This window comes from Nyctibius grandis, chromosome 5, assembly GCF_013368605.1.
Source record: "Nyctibius grandis isolate bNycGra1 chromosome 5, bNycGra1.pri, whole genome shotgun sequence".
Taxonomy (NCBI): Eukaryota; Metazoa; Chordata; class Aves; order Nyctibiiformes; family Nyctibiidae; genus Nyctibius; species Nyctibius grandis.
Genome location: NC_090662.1, coordinates 47,687,131 through 47,707,685, shown reverse-complemented (window position 1 = coordinate 47,707,685; position 20,555 = coordinate 47,687,131). Strand labels below are relative to the sequence as shown.

Below are 20,555 nucleotides of genomic sequence, written 5' to 3'. Positions count from 1 at the left end.
AAAAAAAAAGGTGTGGTTAGAGTTGGATATAATAAGGGGGAAATAAGTGCATATTCCATTTAAAGCGTATGCATCACAGAATGTAGCAGAACAATTCTACCCACATCGCTACTCAAAATTCCCACCAGTTTTTGTGGGATATGAATATGGGAAATAAGGATAGATTTCAATGGCATTCGCACGAGTTTAATGTTAGTATAATGGAGTCCATATTTTAGAAAGTGTTTGAGAGTAGGCAAACAATTCTTTTCAGAAGTTGTGTTTAAAAAATATCTTTGCTTAAGGAAGGACAAATCAGAAATAAAAAGCAAGGGTATTTTATTTACATAGAACTTAACTGTTTTTAACTGTTTTTAACATAATGCCAGGAGGGTTTTTTGCATGTATCTCTATAAATACACACACTCTTTTCATCAGTTTGCACTTTCCACGAGTATGTAAGAAAATGGTATTTAAGAGCAATTCCTTGGAGATAACATTTACAAGCAAAGCTAGTTACATTTGTAATCAAAGGAGGACTGGGGACAAGAAAAGTATCCCAGTAGAGGAGCACCAGTACTTCTCAAACATGTGACAATACTCTAATTGACTTCGACACGGGTGGATGCCCTGCTATATGCTTTTTTTTCAACATAACTTTGAAATCTTCCTCATTGCCAGTCGTATCACTTATTTGAGCAAGCACTTACTTTAGTTTTAGCTGGAACTCACCTTGGGTAAATCATCAGCACAAAGCCCATGCATCACTTAAGCTCTCGTACACTGATAAATTTCGCTTTTTAACCTGTCCTAAAGCAATTGTTTGTTGAAGTCTCCCCTTCAGAGTTATTAATGGAAGGAAATACAGCCTGTTTCATGAGGTCATATTTTATACACTCATGTTGATACATTTTCAGTCTGCTCAAAATCTTCTGGTTTGTACCAACTCTTATATTTTGCTCCTGACAAAGCATCAGCTGTCAAAGCTGGCTTTGGTGCCCAGTAACTCCACACAGCACACCACCTCTGCTGTCCTGAATGACTACCCTAACAGGTGGAGCTCGAAGTCATGGGCTAAATGAACTCAATGGACATTTTGTGGACATTTATGGACATTTTACAGACATTTCACAGAGGTGGTCTGTAGACTAAGGGAATGGCATCTGTGTGTTATATCAAAGGATGGAAAGGGGTGTGGTGGGTAATGAGGATGTACTGGATTGTGTGGGACCTAGGCATGATGTAAATAGTATGGAGTAAGGGGTGGAGAATGTCCTAGGTTTGGCTGGGGTAGAGTTAATTTGCTTCACAGTAGCTAGTATGGGACTGTGTTTTGGATTTGTGCTGGAAACAGTGTTGATAATACAGACATACTTTAGTTATTGCTGAGCAGGGCTTACACAGAGGCAAGGCCTTTTCTGCACCTCTCTCCGCCCTGCCAGTGAGGAGGCTGGGGGTGTACAAGAAGTTGGGAGGGGACACAGCCGTGACAGCTGACCCCAGCTGACCAAAGGGATATCCCATACCGTATGGCGTCATGCTCGGCATATAAAGCTGGGGGAAGGAGGAGGAAGGGGGGATGTTCGGAGTGATGGCGTTTGTTTTCCTAAGTAACCATTATGCGTGATGGAGCCCTGTTGTCCTGGAGATGGCTGAACACCTGCCTGCCCATGGGAAGGAGTGAATGAATTCCTGGTTTTGTATTGCTTGTGTGCGTGGTTTCTGCACACAAGGTTTCTGTGGTTTACCTATTAAACTGTCTTTATCTCAACCCACAAGTTTTCTCACTTTTACCCTTCTGATTCTCTCCCTCATCCCACCGGGGAGGGGAGTGAGCACGTGGCTGTGTGGGGCTGGGGTTAAACCAAGACAACTGCTAATTGTTAACAGATATGATAAGTGAATAATAAAACAAAGCAAGAACTTGGGTAACAGCATTCATGCGTTTTAGCATGTTGGATGAATTTGGAAGCATGGAAAATCAGAATGCTCTTGGGATACTTTTTGGGATAATGTGACTTTTCTTTACCCCAAACCACTTCTTAATCACAGAGTAATCTAGTATTGGCAAATGACAACTTAGTGCCCAGTTTTCCATCTGAGTGTACGTACCGAACACCTATTAATTGCATGCCAGACTTCTGAACTGGAATATTAATTTCTTATTTGTATTGTAACAATCCTTACTTTAGAAGTGATTAATTATCATCTACAGCATGGTCCGTGCCCTAGGGAAATATTTAGACATGTACTTAACTCTTTTAGATTGATCAATACACCTAAAGCTATTTGTGTTTCCTTCTGGATCAGAACAGATTTCTCAGTCAGTACAAATCTTTCTTTGAATATCATTCAGTTCAGGACCATAGCAAATGTGGAAAGATTTACAGAGTTTTCAGGTGTGGAGGTGAAAGAACTGTAAAATAGGAACCAATCTCTCATCTGTGGCACTGACCTTCTACAAGTACAGTTGGTGGTAGGGAGAGACAGTTCTAAACTTACCTGAACTGGCACTGGAAAAGACTCTGGTCTGATTTAGAATATCTGAATAGCTATCATGTATCACATGAATTTCAGAGGCCTTATCTGATCTATTATGGTAGGCTGTTGAAGCTTCTTTGGAATAAATCATCTAATTGCTCTGTGCTGTCTGACATACCAGTTTGCACCAACTGGTACTAGTAACTGGGGAGTGTAAGTTTAGTATTTAGCTAACTGCAAGTCTTAGGTGGCAGATACAGTCTTTAAAAGAAGGATTCCAAGGTAAATGATTCAATAGTTTTGATAGAAAATAATTTGACATTATTATTGCTAACAACATTAAAAATAGTGTTTGTCTGTTGCATCATATTTTCTTTAGTGCATTGCCGTTCTTTTACACTCCATTGAAATGGTTCTTGCTTAAGAGTCTACTTACCTCTTAAATCTCAAAACCATCCTCTTTGATGTATTAGCTGCCATCAGTCACAGAATCACAGAATCAATCAGGTTGGAAGAGACCTCAGGGATCATCGAGTCCAACCGTTGCCCTTACACCACCCTGTCAACTAGACCATGGCACTAAGTGCCATGTCCAGTCTTTTCTTAAACACATCCAGAGATGGTGACTCCACCACCTCCCTGGGCAGCCCATTCCAATGTCTAATAACCCTTTCTGAAAAGAAATTCTTCCTAATGTCCAACCTGAACCTCCCCTGGCGAAGCTTGAGGCTATGTCCTCTTGTCCTATCGCTAGTTGCCCAGGAGAAGAGGCCAGCTCCAACTTCACTACAACCTCCCTTCATGTAGTTGTAGACTGCAATAAGGTCACCTCGGAGCCTCCTCTTCTCCAGGCTAAACAACCCCAGCTCCCTCAGCCGTTCCTCGTAGGTCAGACCCTCCAGAGTCTTCACCAGCTTGGTCGCCCTCCTCTGGACTCACTCCAACACCTCAACATCTTTCTTGAAGTGCGGGGCCCAGAACTGGACACAGTACTCAAGGTGCGGCCTCACCAGTGCTGAGTACAGGGGGACAATCACTTCCCTAGACCGGCTGGCTACACTATTCCTAATAGACGCCAGGATGCCATTGGCCTTCTTGGCCACCTGGGCACACTGCTGGCTCATGTTTAGCTGGCTGTCGATCAGCACCCCCAGGTCTCTTTCCGCCAGGCCACTTTCTAACCACTCTTCCCCCAGCCTGTAGAGCTGCAGGGGGTTGTTGTGGCCGAAGTGTAAGACCCGGCACTTGTTCTTGTTGAACCTCATGCCGTTGGTCTCAGCCCATCTATCTAACCTGTCCAGATCCCTCTGGACATATTGTTCTTTCTAGAATCTCATTTTCTCTTGGTTTCCATGGCCTTATTATTTCCCAGGTCTCCTCTTAGCTTTATGGTCATCACTTCGGTAAGTGCTTTAGAGGGATCTTTCTTGGTACACCTCTACATCATCTCTTCCCTTTTTATTTGCAAATACAGCTTCAACTGCTGTCTCTGTACATGCAGCTCATAAACCTGCTTCATTAATCCAGACCTTCTCTTTCCCATCTCTCACATGATCCCTTTTGAATGACATTGGCTATGTCTCTACCAGCAGATAGCGTGGAGTGGAGAAACAGGGGCAGATCAAGAAAGCAAAAGAGGTGGTACCCAGGACCTCATGCCCACATTGTGTGCCTTATGCAGAGAGGTTGTTTCAGACTAGCTGTGATCTAGTAACATGGACCGAATGCCCATTAGCAGTTGAAGCACTGCTTGGAGAAAAAGCACAGGTGCCGTCTGTGAACACGGGGTTAGGGTTAGTTTCATCTGAAAGTTCCTGAGCTGCAAGACTGCTCTGTGATGTGAACTACAGCCCAGGAAGTGGAAACATCCTTCTCAAAGAAACAGTGTGCTTTCTGCCATGTTTTCTCTCATAGTTAGAGCTGGTTTTTGGCAGATGCCTATAAAAAAGCTTGAGAATTATTTGGGTGTTAATCTGGCACAACTTGCCATGCTGACCAGTTGCCTGCCTCTTTTAATTAAATTGTAAATTTTTTGAGGTATCATCTTCTCTTTTCCTAACACTGATGCAGCTGGATAATAATTATTTTCTTATAAATGAAAATATATGATTATGATTGTATACCTATTGCAGCTCATCTACTGTCGTCTCTTTTCTATTTCCAGAAGACTTCTTATGTCTTTGTTGTATAAGACGTCTGGTCAGTATACCTTAGCTAGAAGCTAAGGATTGTAAGAAATGTTTCAATTAGCATAACTCCCAGTCACAAACAGTACAATCTTTGTCATTGGAAAGGAGAATTATATAAGGTTGCTTCTAGCCATTGTAGTCATTTTGGAGTTGTGTGGTTGTGGGAAGGGTGTTTATTTCTTTTTTGCGCAGTTAAAGCGCAGAATTAAAATGCCTCAGATATTGTTTTATCGTTTAGTACTATGCATTCATTTCATCACTAGGATACAGACCTATATTTAGTAGAGCGATGTAACTGGCCAGTAGTGGCTCTGGTAGCTATTGAAAAGACGCTAGAAGATGTGAGAATGACCACACAGTCAAGACAACAGCATTGACAGGTTCAACTATATCAGCAAATGTACAGGAAAAGCTGCAAGGTAGCATTAAATGACAGAGGAGGAGAAAACCCTCTGCTTAAGCTCTGTCATCCTGAAGACTGACCAGGACATATATTGCTCAGTTCACTCCTGTGTGTAAATCATTGTGTCCCTTGCTTGACTAAGCTAGCCTCCATGAGACCAGCCACTATTTCTTGTGCCCCTGTGTCCCCAGCCATAAAGGACTGTTGGCATCTCATGGGTTGGGGTGGGTTTTTTTATATATCTTAGTAATAACTGTGTAAATTAGGAACTAGTGTTAAAGAGGAAAAATATTATGAGAGTGAGGGTATGGGCACTGTTCAACTGGACCAGATTCCCACTCACCACTCAATATGGCTACTCACTTAAGCCCTCTGGTCAGCTCTTCAGAGACACTTTGATCTTTCCCTTGACAATATACAGGTGCTTGAAGAGAATTCAGGCCACTAAAAATATTATTCCATGTATTTCTGTGGGTCGTACGGGTTTTGTGTGGCAGATCAGGTCTTTGGAGACGTACACAAGAGCCTTACACATTTACTCTTCTCTAGCAGACATCCTATTCCTCCCTAGCAGACTTCTACTTGCCTTTAGAAAACTTTCTTTATCAGTAGCTGATATTTAGATTTAGATTTATGAGAAGAAAAGGTGAAATATTTTTCTTAGGTGTTGTCATCCTGAGAGTGCTTTCATAAGGACTCAGCTTCATTCTTTCAGACTCTCTGGAAGTAAGCCCCATACTGTTCCTGTGCTACTTTCTCTTATGCAGAAAGGAAGAAATATTTTAGGTCTGCTAATATGGTTTAGCTGCTTTGAACTGGTAGCTTTGTTCCAAAGAATGACTGCAACAAAGACTGTACCTCATTGTGTGTGTCTGTTGTATGTGTACTGTGAAATTTGTCCGTACTTTGGGATTTGGGTCTCTGAACAACAGTGCTGTTGCCTATCTGAGCCTGGTATAACACAAGATGAATACAGTAAGTGTTGCTAAAGCTGATTTTAAAATTAAAATTGCCATCAGTGTGCCCCTTTTAGTCACTTACTAGTTGCTGTTTGTACTGATCTGTATTCTTTTTTTTTTCCCTTCTCAGATGTTGCAAGAGCAATTGAGTTACTGGAGAAACTGCAAGAATCTGGAGAAGTACCAGTACACAAGCTACAGTCCCTAAAGAAGGTGCTGCAGAGTGAGTTTTGTACAGCTATCAGAGAGGTATGAAATTGAGATTTTTAGTTAATTCTCAGAATAACATCCCTCTCCTGAAAAGTATAGTTGCCTTTTAGTGCTGTAGAAGCAGGAGTACCTTGTATAAAGGGTGATGGATGTGAGATGTGTCTGTAGCTGCCTGCTACCATGCAGAGTGCTGAAGTTACTGAAAAGCAGATGCAGAACAGTTGCGTCAGCAAGGCATCAAGCCTGAGGCAATTAGCCTTGTTAAGGAGAAAGGGTGATTAATTAGTACTTTAGTATTCTGCTCATGCTGCTTCAGGGTCTGTGCTAACCTGTACAGCACTGTGCTGGGATATGGGGATGTGCCAAGTTGGGTCACACCTTTAGCTCAGGTGTGTGATAGGGATGTGCTGATAAAATCAGATTGCAGTGAGAGACAAATGGTGCAAGCACTGAAGTTAACTGAAGCCGACAGGAATCTTGCTGTTGAAGTCAGTGGTCAGGTCCCAGTGGGTCTTGCTCCACATGTCAGAAATCCTTATCAGATTGCTAAGAACTGTGATCATTACCTGGTCAGCCGTGGTCAGGGGCCTTCCTAAGCTCTGCCCAACAGTAGATAAATGATTATTGTTTTCTTCTCATCAAGCTAGAGAAAAAGCACCCCCCTTCCTACATGCGTACAAGCAGTATCTAAAGCACTTAAATTACAAATACTTCTTTCAGTAGTTTCTTAGACAGAAACCATGAATTAATACAACATTGTGTCAGACTTCTTACCTGCTAAACTGAGTGCTGTTTAGCCTGCCAGACAGAAGCAGCTCTAAATGCCCTAATGAAGGCAACATCTTTTCAGCAGAAAATCTCTAAGAACTTCTGTTTCAGTTTATCTATCTACTGCCTGGAGCTAATCCTCCCTCGCTGAAATCAATGGGGAATCTAATGTTCCCTCAATGGTAGCAGGATTGAACTCTTGATAACTAGGCAACAGCAGCGCATTGATTGAGTAGACTGCTGGGTGGCTGGAAGGAAGGAAGAGAGGAACAGACATTAGTTTAATAAGCAAAATGCAACACACTCTTTGTTTTATGGAATATATTCTTCAGTGTGAGAAACAGAGAGAGGCTTCCACTTAATTAAATGGCAGTTTTCAAGGCTTTTTAAAGGGAATAGTGTTCCATGACAATAAATAATGGCACTATGTACCCTGAAAAGCTGATATGCTGACTAGTCCTTTCATTTAACCAACTAAATGCTTCTTTAATTGACCACAGAGCATTGAAAAGTTGTGAGGTTTTTGGTTTGTTTTTTTTTTTCCAGAGGGCGGAGCCTGGTACTCCAATTGTTAAAGGCAATTTTCAATCTTTGCAGCATCATCAGTGAAATCTTACCAAATTTATATTCATCTCTAGAAGATAGTGTTAGCAGAAGCAAACACAAAGCTTGTTGAAACAGGTACAGAGCCTAGGAAGTAGGAAAATGGGTTAGACAAATGCACTCTCAGTTCAGTGAACTGAAAGTAGATTTTGACAAAATCATCTCAGTGGCACAAAAGGTCCTTATAGAGTGTTGTGTAAAGACAACCTGCACATGTCAGACTATCTAATTACTGTTATACAACCAAATAATAGTCACTTTAAGAAGCCTGGAGCTAGTTGTTACACAAGAATTGAGTGATGATGAATGAGCAGTTAGATCAGTTCTACCAACTTCCTAAACAAAAACATTTATTTCTTTTTCCATATTTAATATATAATATATGTAATATAACCTATCTATCTAATATATCACTATCAGAGAACAACATTTCAACATGCAAAAGAATTATTAACACCATTCATCACTATGTATGTAAATCTTTTCTTAGAAGAAATCTTCGAATATAAAAGGCTCAGTAACAAATCTTTTCATTTAGGGAGAGTGGGAGAATTGACATATATACATTGCTAGTACTTAAGGTTGTTCAACATGTGTCTTCTCTTTTCAGTTACTTACATTAAGCCCTTGGCAAATATTCAGACTGTAACTCTCTTTTTTTTTCCACCAGTTGAAGGGTTGTTGGAAAACTGCAGAAAATAATTTCTTCCATTTTTAAAAAAAATAATAAGAAAAGCATGGAATATCTTGTCCATGTTACATTGTTAGACATTTCCAAGCACAGCATCAAGGGCCTGGAGGATATCTGAGCTGGGTCTTGCCGTTAATCAGGGATGCCCTTCTTGCATGTCCTTCATGTACACTGGAGGTTATGAAAGACTGATAGCTACTTTATTGAACAGCACAGTCTTTTCTGAGAATATTTGAGCTTGAGATAGCTGGGGCTAGACAGAAATCTCCCTGCAAATTCTCCCTCTCATTTTTCATCTTATCTTATCCCGAGTGCAAGATGTGAGAGTGTGGTGATTAGCTTTTAATTCCCTCTATTAGCGCCTACATAGACTAGAGGAGAAAAGTTGTTTCCCTTACAAGAGAAGGCATGACAGTCAGTTGGAAGTAATGAGAAAAGTGGGAGTTGTTTGGAACACAAGAGCATTCCTGGAGAAAGCAGTGAAGCAGACCAGGTGTGAGCAGTAGGTAGGAGTAACAGAAGTGGGATGAGGAGCAGTGGCAGGCTTTGTATTAGTATGCAAATTCTGGAAGCGGCCGCTTATTATATGTACGCAGAGATTCAGATCTGCAGTGTGGTGTGTTCATTGTATAATTCAAGATCTGAGCCTAACTTTCTTTCATCAGAAAATCTAGTAAAAGAGGTTTAAGGCTGACTCCTGTAGTCCTATAAACTCCATAATGGAGGAACTTTGGAAAATAAACATTTTCTTTTCCAGTCTAAGAATTATGGACACTTAACTAGCCAGTGAGTTTGATTGTTAAAATAAGTCCCAGAGAAACTTGGTATTGGGCTGAGTGCAGGTGAAAGGATCAAAGAGAGAATATAATCCACACAGTAATGATTGAATGTGACTTGTCCCTTCTATGAGCAGCAATTCTTTAACTGCAGAAGCAGGAGGTCACTATTATGATCAATTAGCCTTGAAAAGTATGAGATATTTTATTAGATGACATATATTCCAATCTAATGTGTAGGAATCTATTAAATGGCTGTAATGAGTAGTATTTATGGGAACTTATTTAGTAAATCAACCCGCCAGTTCAAATCCCTGCACTAATATCCCATAGAAATAAAATCTTTTTAAAGTGACTGAGTGAATGAAATTTAAATAGAAGTACTTTGGCATTTTTCTAGGATGCTATGTCAGGAAATGGTGATTAATGGTTCTTACTTAGCTAAATGCAAGTACCACCAACTGAAATATTCTGTCTGGCACTAGGCAAGAACATGTATTAGCTCTGAAAACAATGGAAATAATTGAAGTATGTAATGGCCTCAGTATTTCCTTTTCATCTGAAGACCCCTAGACCAGAAAACAAGTTAACCAAAGTCTGGTCATATTAAAATTTGTTGAAAAAAATTTAATTGCATTTTAAAATTACTTGTTTCAAAAGCTCCCTAGCCACATGAGGTTAATTAGCCTTCTGTAGCCTTGTCACCTGGCAAAAGATGCATGAATCTTGTCCATTATATGATTAAGTCCTTTACCCTTCCATGTGTTTTTGCTGTGTATTCAAAGCTGTTGCTATGTTATAGACTTCTGATTCCTGAGGGGTTACTGGAATAGATGTAGGGCAAGGCTGCCAAAGTGAATGCATAATTGAACTACTGGGAAGGTGTGTTCACATGGAACATAAAACTAGGCAACCTGAATTGATAAAGTGACTTGAATTGTTGTAAGTCAGTAAAAAGGAAGTTATGAGAACTGTAAGATAAGGTGAGCTTCTGGTTTGGCAAGAAAACTTAAAGAGCTGTAGGCACAGAAGATAGAATAAACAGTTGAGCAAAACACAGTGAATCGTCAACAAGAAAATGTGGCATACCTTAGCAGATTATGGGAATTTCATTTACTGTTAACATCTGGTAATTGGTACTAAAATGCCAGGAGAGTAATGATACAGTTTGATAAACCCATGCATCTCCTGATGAGCGGAAGTTTTCTTTCAGGTGGATTCTCAAGTTTCTATTTCTGTATGTTAAATATGTAAAATTCAGGTGTATCTCGCTTTCCTCCCAGCCTTCCTTCACTACTCCATTTTCCATTTCAAGATTAAATCTAATGTTTTTCTGTGTGGATATTATTTAAAAGAAAATCTGACTGGTAAATACCTATGGTGAAACGTTTCTCAATACCAAAAGTAATCAGATCAGAAAGTCTATAAAAATGTGGTGTGGCAACCAGGCACACAAAAATAACCATTATTTCATTCCGTTATCTTACGACTCCCACCAAAACATCCGGTCATCACAGAAGAGCACTTTTGCAGGACTGGGCCACTGACAGTCGTTTCTTGAAAGGAACACAAAATACTGTCATATAGGATTTTAATGTAAGAGTCAAAGTCCTGGTTTCATTGTGTTTCAAGAATCTCAAGATCTGTTTGTTCAGTTTGCATTATAATGCTGTTCCTCCACCTCCCAGACTTAGCCTCTGAAAGCAGAGTTCCACTGTTTTCTGCCTGATGAATCCCATTCCCTGTAAAAGTAGAGGTTCGCCAGGCCAAACTCTCTTGGTTGGCACCGAGGGCAGCCACAGAGTTCAAATCCTGCCCTGCGTTACTCTTTCTTTTCACTGGGAGCTGAATATTTGTTACAGGAGGAGAAACACAATTCCAGTCAGTCTCTCGTCTCCACAGGGCAAGCCCAGCTTTTTAAGTTCTTAAATTTTATTTTTAAGTTCTTAAATTTTAAGATGCAACTTCAGGGGAGAAAAAAACCCATATATATATATATATGTATCAAGAAGACTTACTGCTATAATTCACAGCACAGAACTGTGATTAAAGCTCAGTAGGAAGCCTGACATCTGAAGTCCCCTACTGTCACATTTACCCATGCAAACGGAGGTGTTGGTCAGGATTAAGCAAAAGTGGTATGTTGGGCTTACTAATAAGGCAATTAGTAAACAAAAGGGCAATAGGACAACTCATATGAGTAAAGCAAGCAAGATTTATCTGCTCAGATTTGTAACTCAGGTCATAAAAGCAGTATGGTTATATTAGCATGATGCCCCATTAAACTGGCTGGGAAGCCAAGTTCTCCTTAGGCTGATGTGATACCTTGTCATACCTTGTTCTGGTATTCCAGATAGCTTATTCAGGATTACTGCACTGTTAATTTAGCAGTAGCACTCAAGCAGTAGCAAATATGGAATTGTGCAAATTGACCAAATGCATTCAGATTCTCACATGCTTATGCATGCATTGATGTGTACCTTTTCATTAGAATTAGCATTTCTGGATGCTACTTGTAAAGTTTCAGCATTTTATCTTTTTTTCGATACTGGGCTGTATTATAATGTCAGCTGAACCTGCCCAGCTTACCTGAATTCTGGGGCTGTGTAGCATTGGCAAGAATCGTTCGCTGTACCTTTCTGTCCCTTTTCCATTAGCAGTGTCCCAGCGATGAAAAGCCACATAAAATAATGATAAAAATTTCCACTAAATCAGTACCTCAATCACTGTTTGGAAAGGGTATTACTTAGCTTCATGGGAAGATGATGGTATGGCAAAGTAGTAATGTTTTCATGTTTTACAGAGGTTTGCTTTCCCCCTCCTGGTTACAAGTACTGTATCTGTAATGATGAGTTGAGAGAAGGATTTGTAATATACGTAAATTAGGGCAGAAAAAAAATCAAATTTTAGAAGATGGGCTGCCTGCTTTTTGTGTTGCCACCATGCTGTATTAGGCATTTAGAAAGCTCAGCAGAAAAGCTTAAGTTATCAGTAAACACAGAAAATATTTTTTTAATAAAATTACCCTACTGTGTTAAAATATGTGCTATTTTTTGGGGTGAATGTAACCAGAAATTACACAAATTTTGAAAAAACAATGACGTTTCATTTACCACTTTACCATAAGTGACTGAAGCATTACTTTGTTGCTTGCAAGCCCTGGATGGCATGAATGAGAACTTTTGGAATGATTACCTTGTCACTCAGCAGATGGCCTTCATTAATGGCAATTATATGAATTTACCAGCTGCCCAAGCATTGTCTGAGAGAAGGCATTATTAAGTCTCTGTGCAATTACTAAGTCCCTACGACTTCCATGACTTCACTGCAGGAGATTTAAAACAGCTGCTGTTGTCACTTTTTTTAGCTGCCTAGAGCTAAATACATTGATTTCAGCAGATGTAGTACCCCAGACACCGGGGCCAGACCTTATCACTGGTCTTTAATCAGTGCTTTCTCTCATTGTTTTTGATTAAAGATCAATTTTCAGAGTTGGCTGATGGCTATATATCTGCTCACATTTGTGCTCTACTTGTCTGGTTGTGCCTTTCACAAAAGAGAAATATTTTAGTGCTGCAGGAGTCCTGCAGTGTATAGAATCAAAGCAATGACAGCTCTTGTTCATGTTACAGTTTATCTGGATTTCTGTACCATATTTACTAAAACTCTCTGGTGAGTGGTGCTCAGGTGATGTCCTTAGTTCTGCACATGGCTGCAGTTGTGTGTGCTGCAGAAGGTGACTCCAGTGGAACATGGGTGATGCACCTCGGCATCTTTTTTGTTTTCCTCACATTATCATTTTAGTTTATTGTTGCAGCATCATATTTGATTACATAAAGCTCTAAAGAGTAAACAGAATAGCTTCTGCTGCAGTTCATCTCAAGCCTGCATCTTCCTCTGGAGAGAAATCAGCAGCAAGGTGAACTACAGAGGAATATTTATGCTGACAAGTTGTTGGAAGCCACTGCACCACTCTTTCTGCCTTGATGGAGCCTCAGTATCCCCCTGCTTCTGCTTAACTGAAGTCACTGGTGAGACTCCTGAGAAATGCTGCTCAATCTCCATTTTTTTAACTGTGCCTTCAGAATAGAAAAGAAATTGTAAAACTGTTTTAAAACTCCGTTTTAGCTGCATTTTGTGTTGGTATTTAAAACAAGAAACATCAACAGTTTCCTTCCTTCTTCCTGCCTTCTCAGCTCGATGGGAACACTTGAGATGAACTTGTGTGATGGACTCAGGTTATGTCATGTTTCATCCAGGTGTTGATTTTGGCAAGGTTTTGCCAAATTCGTTAATATTTGAAATATGGCTCTTGCATACGGCACCTCCGACAGCATATATACAGACTTACTGATAGAGTGGAGGAAATTAGTGTTTATTAATGCTTGGCATATTTTTGAACTCAAAAGTAACTGGCAGTGAGGTCTAAGAGAGAGTTTTAAATTATGAGCTATGAATTCCAAGTGGTCTTATGGAATTAACTGATCACACATGTTGCTATTTCTTTTCATCCCAGTATATTGCAGTGGAAGCAGCAAAAGAGACTTTCAAGACAGGATTTTGCTGAGGTTTGGTGATTGCAAAGCATACAATTTCTGGGACACCTATAACATTGTCTTCAAAGATGCTAAATCATAGTCGCCATTGACTTAGAGTATAGAACAGTGTGTAAGGGACGTGAAATAAACTAAAAAGAACAATTATATTTTTATTGTTCCTCATATAAGTCATTTTTATTTGCAAATAGAAGTCTATTTTTCATTATTCTTAAGAGGGTGCCAAGCAACTTCCTATTGCCTTAACAGTATCAGAGTGATGTTTCCAGACAGAATCAGCATTGGAGGGAAGAAGAGGGGGCACACAGAGGTCTTGTGTGTCCTAACAGCAACACCAGGAGTGTTTTAACTGACTCATCCAATATGGGCAGAGGATGTGACAGCATGCATTTCCTGGCACATCTGCTATGGTCTTCTGCTCGTGCAGAAGGGAGGAAAGAGATTCTGGCCCCAGCCTGTAACCCCTGTTGGGTTGTTTCTTGGACAGGCACAGCCGCATATGGCAAGAACTCAGGGACCAAAACTTGGCCTAGCTTTCAGACAGCAGCACAGATACTGTCAGAGCAGAGTGAGCACCACCCTTTTTCATAGAATCACAGAATGATAGAATGGTTTGGGTTGGAAGGGACCTTAAAGATCATCTAGTTCCAAGCCCCCTGCCATGGGCAGGGACACCTTTCCACTAGACACAGTTGCTCAAAGCCTCATCCAATCTGGCCTTAAACACTGCCAGGGAGGGGGCAGCCACAACTTCTCTAGGCAACCTGTTCCACTGTCTCACTACCCTCATAGTACACAATTTCTTCCTAATATCTACTCTAAATCTACCCTCTTTCAGTTTAAAACCATTCCCCCTCATCCTGTCTCTACTTGCCCTTGTAAAAAGTCCCTCTCCCACTTTCCTGTAGGCCCCCTTCAGGTACTGGAAGGCTGCTATAAGGTCTCCCTGGCGCCTTCTCTTCTCCAGGCTGAACAACCCCAACTCTCTCAGTCTGTCTTGATAGGAGAGGTGCTCCAGCCCTCTGATCATCTTCGTGGCCCTCCTCTGGACTCGCTCCAACAGCTCCATGTCCTTCTTATGTTGTTTCACACAAAAAAATGAAAAAATGCCAGAGCAAGTAGTATTTTGGCATTTTAACTGGAGCCTCCATAAAGTATTCCACCCTAAATTAAAATAACATACCCTTACAGTGATTATACTTCATGTATTTTTAACAATGTTTCAGGCCTGTGCTGTTTTTTTCCTACTGCCTAAGGACAGCTTAATAATGCATCAAGATTTGGATCATTTTTTTTGCACTTTGGTAAAACTGACCTAGTTTCCTCTGTAACCCCCACCACCCGAAGAAGGAAACTTTTAAATAAAATATCGTCTATGAAAATGTAAAAGCCAACATTCATAATAATTCTTCCACATGTTCTGAAATTAAAACTGTCTCATCTCCTCAGGTTGTTAAACAAGACTGAGTTTCATTTACAGGTTTGAGCTGTTTAATGGGTTAGCATCCCTACTGAATGTGGCAACATCCATGCAGTGTTACTTCATGGGAAGGGATTGTTGTGAAAATTGTGAAAATAGTGAAAATTATACATGTTTGGTTTTGAAAATAGACTCCAACAATTTTCCTGATGCAAACATGTAACTGCTTACAGGCTAATGAAAGCTTATGTAAAAATATTCAGAATGCCAGCAACCTTGAATGACCACATTCTGTCAGATATAAATAGCTCATTAATACAGACTAGTTGTCACAAAGCAGCTTTTTCTATGAGTTGTCCAAATTCAGTAGCTTCAGGAAATAACTTATGTAATAAAGACTTTTTGGTACTTCCAGTAAGCCCTATAATATATCACATGCATTCCCCTCAAAGGTACTTTTCAACCATTTCAACCTCACCGTACTCACAGGCATTCATTGACTTGTCCTTTTGACATTGACAAAAGAAGACCTTTTGTCAGCTTGCTCTGAGAGACAGAATGAAGGTGATGTCAGTATATACTATGAACATGGGTGTGAGATTGCCTAATTCTGCTTTTGTGGGGATTAATCAAACCCATAACAAAATGGGCCTTTGCTCAAACGACCTCATTTAAGAAGAATCTAAGTTTATCGCAACCTTGAAGTTGCAGTGTGCGTGTGGCATCCATTGTGTTCTTCCACAGCCAGTGGTTTTCTGAGGCTGTCAGTGTCCTCCGCAAGGACTGCGATTTAGAAAGACAGTCTTGTCAAGTTCTCTTCAGTCATCCAGAATAGTCCCTTCCCCATTTTTTTCATTAACTACCAGAGATGAAAGTAGCTATTAACACAATGAAAAAACAATTTTAACAAATTTTTTTTGAGTGAACTTAATAGAAAAGAAAACCTGCTTTCAACTTCCCTGTGGAACTGCTGTCCTCTGGGCTATGGTGTGTGACTGTGTTTAGTACAGTATCTTAGCTAGAGGCTGTAGCTGTGGTGGAGAAAATATGCTTTTATGATGTATCTGTGCTTTCCTGAGCATGCTTATCACATGAGATAATTTAAAAAAGCAGAACACAGGCACAAAACCAGAAAGTCTACTTGATATTCAAGAGATAACTACAGATAAATGTGCCATCATTAGAGATTTTCCATTTTCATTGAGCTATCACAGGTTTATGGCTGAATGAAAGTGCTCCACTACATTGGTTTTAAGCTTGAGTAAGGTTACAGAGGTAAAAAAGTCATTATAAAAACGAAGGGTGGTCTGGTAAGCTACATACCTCCACACTGCTTACATATGGTTTTGGTTGTGTTTGACTTATTTTCCTTCCTTTCTGTGCTCATCTGTTCAGGCATCATCTTAAATGGACAATTAGATGGGTTTGCAGGTTTTTTTTGTGGAAAAGCAAATGCTGTTTGAAATCTTGCCAAACCTGCCATAAAGGGCATAGATATCCAAAATGAGACAAAGAACTACACATACTTCCAGTGGAGAAGAAGGAAAGATTGCTAAAAGATACGAAAAGACTCAATTGCACCCAACAGTTACAACTTGAATTTGGACAAATTTAGCTTAGAAGTAATCCCTTTTTAATGGGAATGCTGTTAACCAGTTGACCAGTTTCCTGAACAAGCTGGAGACTTGAAATTCACAGACCTTTCCAAAGACCCTGTGTTTCAAGCAAAAATTATGGTTGGTGCAGAAATTACCAGATGAGGTTCCATGTTTTAGGGTGTGCCAGAGATTAAGGGTGAACAGAGTCCCTCCTGGTCTTTGTAGCATTTAAAATGCCCTTGCCCACTGATGTGGTAGAAGTGTGATCTGAATTGAGTGCTGAAGTACAGCTCTGGGGTAGTCTGTCCAGGCATACAAACCAATGCCTTCCCCTCCACAGACATAAATGTATTGGATTAAGAATGGAAAATACAGGCAAGAGGTTGTGGGGAAGGAAAAAATGCCAAACAGAATGTGAAGAGGTAAAAATGATGACAACAAAGTAGAGGGAGGGAAAAAAGACACAACTGGTTTGTGCTGCAGGTGGAAGTTTGCCCTCAGAAACAAGGCATTCACGGGCACTGCAGTGGAGGTCAGCAGCTCTCCGGTGCACCTTTGCACTGTAACTTCTCCCGGTCACAAGAGCAGGTGTCCTCCAGCCCCAAGTACCGGCCCACACACACCAAATGAGATGATCTATGGGTCTCACCTCTTAGGTCAGAAGGAGGCTGAAGGTCTAGGAATCAGCTGCAGGTTTTGGGAAGAGGGGAGGAGAGAGGCCAACTGCTGTGCTGAATAAAGCACATATGCACAGACATGAGCTCTTCTCACCATTGTGTAAGACTGATTGAGATATTCCTTTCCACTTGACATCTCAGAAGGGAGAAATATTACTTCATGCTTTCCAACATATGAAGGCAATTAGGAAGGCAGGGATTCAGCATAGTTGATGGCAGAAGCATCATACTGAAGTATAAGTAAATAATAATTTGTCTTTTATAGCTTAGCCTCAGTTCTGCAAGGATGCACACATGTATACTGTCCCATTGACATGACTACGTAAATGCAATGAAACCAATTATGTCTTCCTTGCAGTGGTTATTCTCACGCTAACTCTCCCGTCTGTACCGTCTGTCAGGCTCCTGTCTTCCCTTCCTTGAAAAACTTCTTCCAAAAATAGATATATAATTCTCTTCTATATTGAAGCAGTAAAGAATATGGCAGTCAAACTGAAGAAACTAAATCCAGATTATACCAATATATGTGCTCAACATTATTATCAATCTCTTTGCAGGCTGCTTCTTCATTCCACCCTTTTACCTGCTTACCTATGACACTTAGGTTATGACTTCTTGAAGGAAGAGTTTTATGTCTTTTTATATCTTGTCATACTGCAGGCACTGTGGAAACACAACTGGTTACTACTTCTTACGTATGTTGTCTTACGTGCTAAGAAACCCCCAATGTTTTCAAAAAGGTTACTTCCTCACATATACATCTCAGAAAAGTTTATAAGGGCCTGCTGCTTCACAGGGGCTAAATTGCAAGGTACTCTGTCTTGCGTTTTGTTTGTGGGTTTTTTTGAATACTTGTTCATTGTTGCAAAATGATTTCTGCTTCACATCTCTTCCCTTCTGATGTTTAGACTGACTTGTCCTAGCATCTGTTGAGCATCGTTATTGTAGGTACAGTTGCACTTAGAATTACATAATATTTCATTGGGGAGGAAGCATTGAATACCTCTTACAGAAGTTAATGGAACAAAATCCGGTTAATTAAATTGTAACTTTGAGAATTCAGCAGAAAAGATGCTGCATCATTCAGGTTGTAAACAGAATGCTGCTTCTAGCCACCTTTATAAACCAGGCTGCTAGGTGCACTGTTATTCCTGGAGCTCCTCCTAAAGCTTCACATTGACTTAACTAGGTCAGCCCAGTATGTGCTGCTTTGTTATGAGTCCATATGGAGTCATTTTTGTTAAGAATCTAGCTCCTAAAGTACCTGTAAGGCAGTCCCCCTTCCCATGCTTCAGTAATGCTAAACCAGCCGCTTTGCCTCCCAGCTGAATGCGTGGGGGTGAGGACCATCTCCATAACAATAATACCTGCTGCATCTGACTCACTACAGCTCCTGCTGGGAGAAGTAATAAAATGTACATTTCTCTGTGCCAGCAAGAGCTGCCACAGTACAAGGAGGATTCCCTTCCAAGTTCCGATTTTCTGTTTGTAATTTTCCTCCCTCACTCTTTTGTATTTTTTGAGTACTGTGGGAGAATAACTTTAGATTATAGTGTCTGAGGAGACTACCTGCAGAAGCTGAAAAAGTCTGAGATCTATATTCGTGCTTTCAGGAGTATTTCTTGATGGGAGTGTTGTATTCTCTGCACCACAGGAAAGAAAAAACAAAGCCAAGTACGTCTAGCTCCACAGCACAAATGAGAGCTGTGTGAGCAAACCCCTGTCTGCAGCACACTTTTACCCAATGAACATTCAGCGCACAGACACTGACAACCTTGGTAGAAATCGCTGTCGGGGAAAGTTATCTGAAACATTACCTTTTACCTTACAGCTGCAGCTTTGCATCTTGAAACATTGACATTTCACCTGTAATTTAATCTCTATTATTAGTGAATTGTGGAAACTCTTTTCCCTAGGCACTAGACCATCAGACTGTGTATGGAGTCTGTCAGCAAGTATTACTAAACACCCATGTAGTCTTTTAGACACTCTAAAAAGAAATAGCTGTACATACCAAAATAGATATGAAGCTTTTTTTCAAATTGGTAACATACAGTAACCATCTAGATGCTATACTGGGCAGCTGGCTCTAGGTGGCCGTGCTTGAGCAGGGAGGTTAGACAAGATGCCCTCCAGAGGTCCCTTCCAATCTCAACCAGTCTGTGATTCTGTGATAGGTTAATTGTCTTTCTTCAACTCATTCGTATTACACAACAATGTCTTGAAATTATTCATCTGTCATGGTCAGCAAAGGTCACTGTTTTAAAAGACTTCTTTAGTAAATATCCTAAAGGAGCTTTTCAAATACTTATAATTAAATTTTGCACCTTTGTCTTCTTCTGTACTGAGTGATATTTTGTCCAAATAAGGAAATCTACAGAAGATCTTATAAGGACATCTTAAGGATGACATTGTTAGATTCAGGAGAATTGCTGTATGCTAAAAATGTAACCAATCAGATGTACAGGTAATAGTAGGCACTGAAAGGAAAGTTTATAAAACCATTTCAATTACTAGTCATGTACAATGGATTGAACAAAAAGCGATATTCCACTCCGGGAGGATTTAAATGACATCTTATTTAGTTTGAGAACAAACAGCATTTTCAGTTTATCTGTTATGTGTACATAGAAGAGGCAGCAGAATGGATTCGTTGTGTACAACCATGGCTAAGATGGTGCTGAGAACAGCATAGATAAAGGGGTCAATGTGACTACAGGCAAACAATGATTGTTTATGGACTTCAGGGTGCTTTTTGTGAATTGCTAGAATGAACAATGATTAGATCTGAACCCTACAAAGTTTAAGGGGCTTGGTGGAACAGGTACAGTTAATCCGTGTTTGGTTGTTAAACTGACTTAATAATAACGAAGTCATGTAGTTGTGTGTTTTTTCCTTCTTAAACTCAAATTACACTAAACATTATCTAACAGTCAAAGAGTGGTATTAGATTGACAAATGCCTCAAGCAGATATTGAAGACTGGTCATATCTGTTGCTTATAGAGAGTGAGATTTAACATGCAAGACTTCTTTTCCTAGGAACTGTGCTATAGATATCATGATCACTGATAACTGTTTGCAGAACACCATTTCAAATCCGTTATCTTTGAGAATTTACAAATGAACATAAGGATTATATAACATTATTGATCATATTTCTCAGAAGTTTTTGAGTCGGTTGATTCTTTTTTAACATGTTAGTTTAATCACACACTAGTGAGTTTGTTCTTTCACCAGTATACAA

General features: G+C 40.0%; 1 protein-coding gene across 2 annotated transcripts in view; it reads left to right on the top strand.

Annotated features, from left to right (window-relative positions):
* Positions 1-20,555, top strand: part of LIN7A (lin-7 homolog A, crumbs cell polarity complex component) — a 52,418-nt gene that overhangs the window by 15,574 nt on the left and 16,289 nt on the right. For both annotated transcript variants that reach the window (XM_068401717.1, XM_068401718.1), the window contains exon 2: positions 6,142-6,260. In XM_068401717.1, the coding sequence (XP_068257818.1) occupies positions 6,142-6,260 (119 nt within the window). The remainder of the gene's footprint in view (positions 1-6,141; positions 6,261-20,555) is intronic.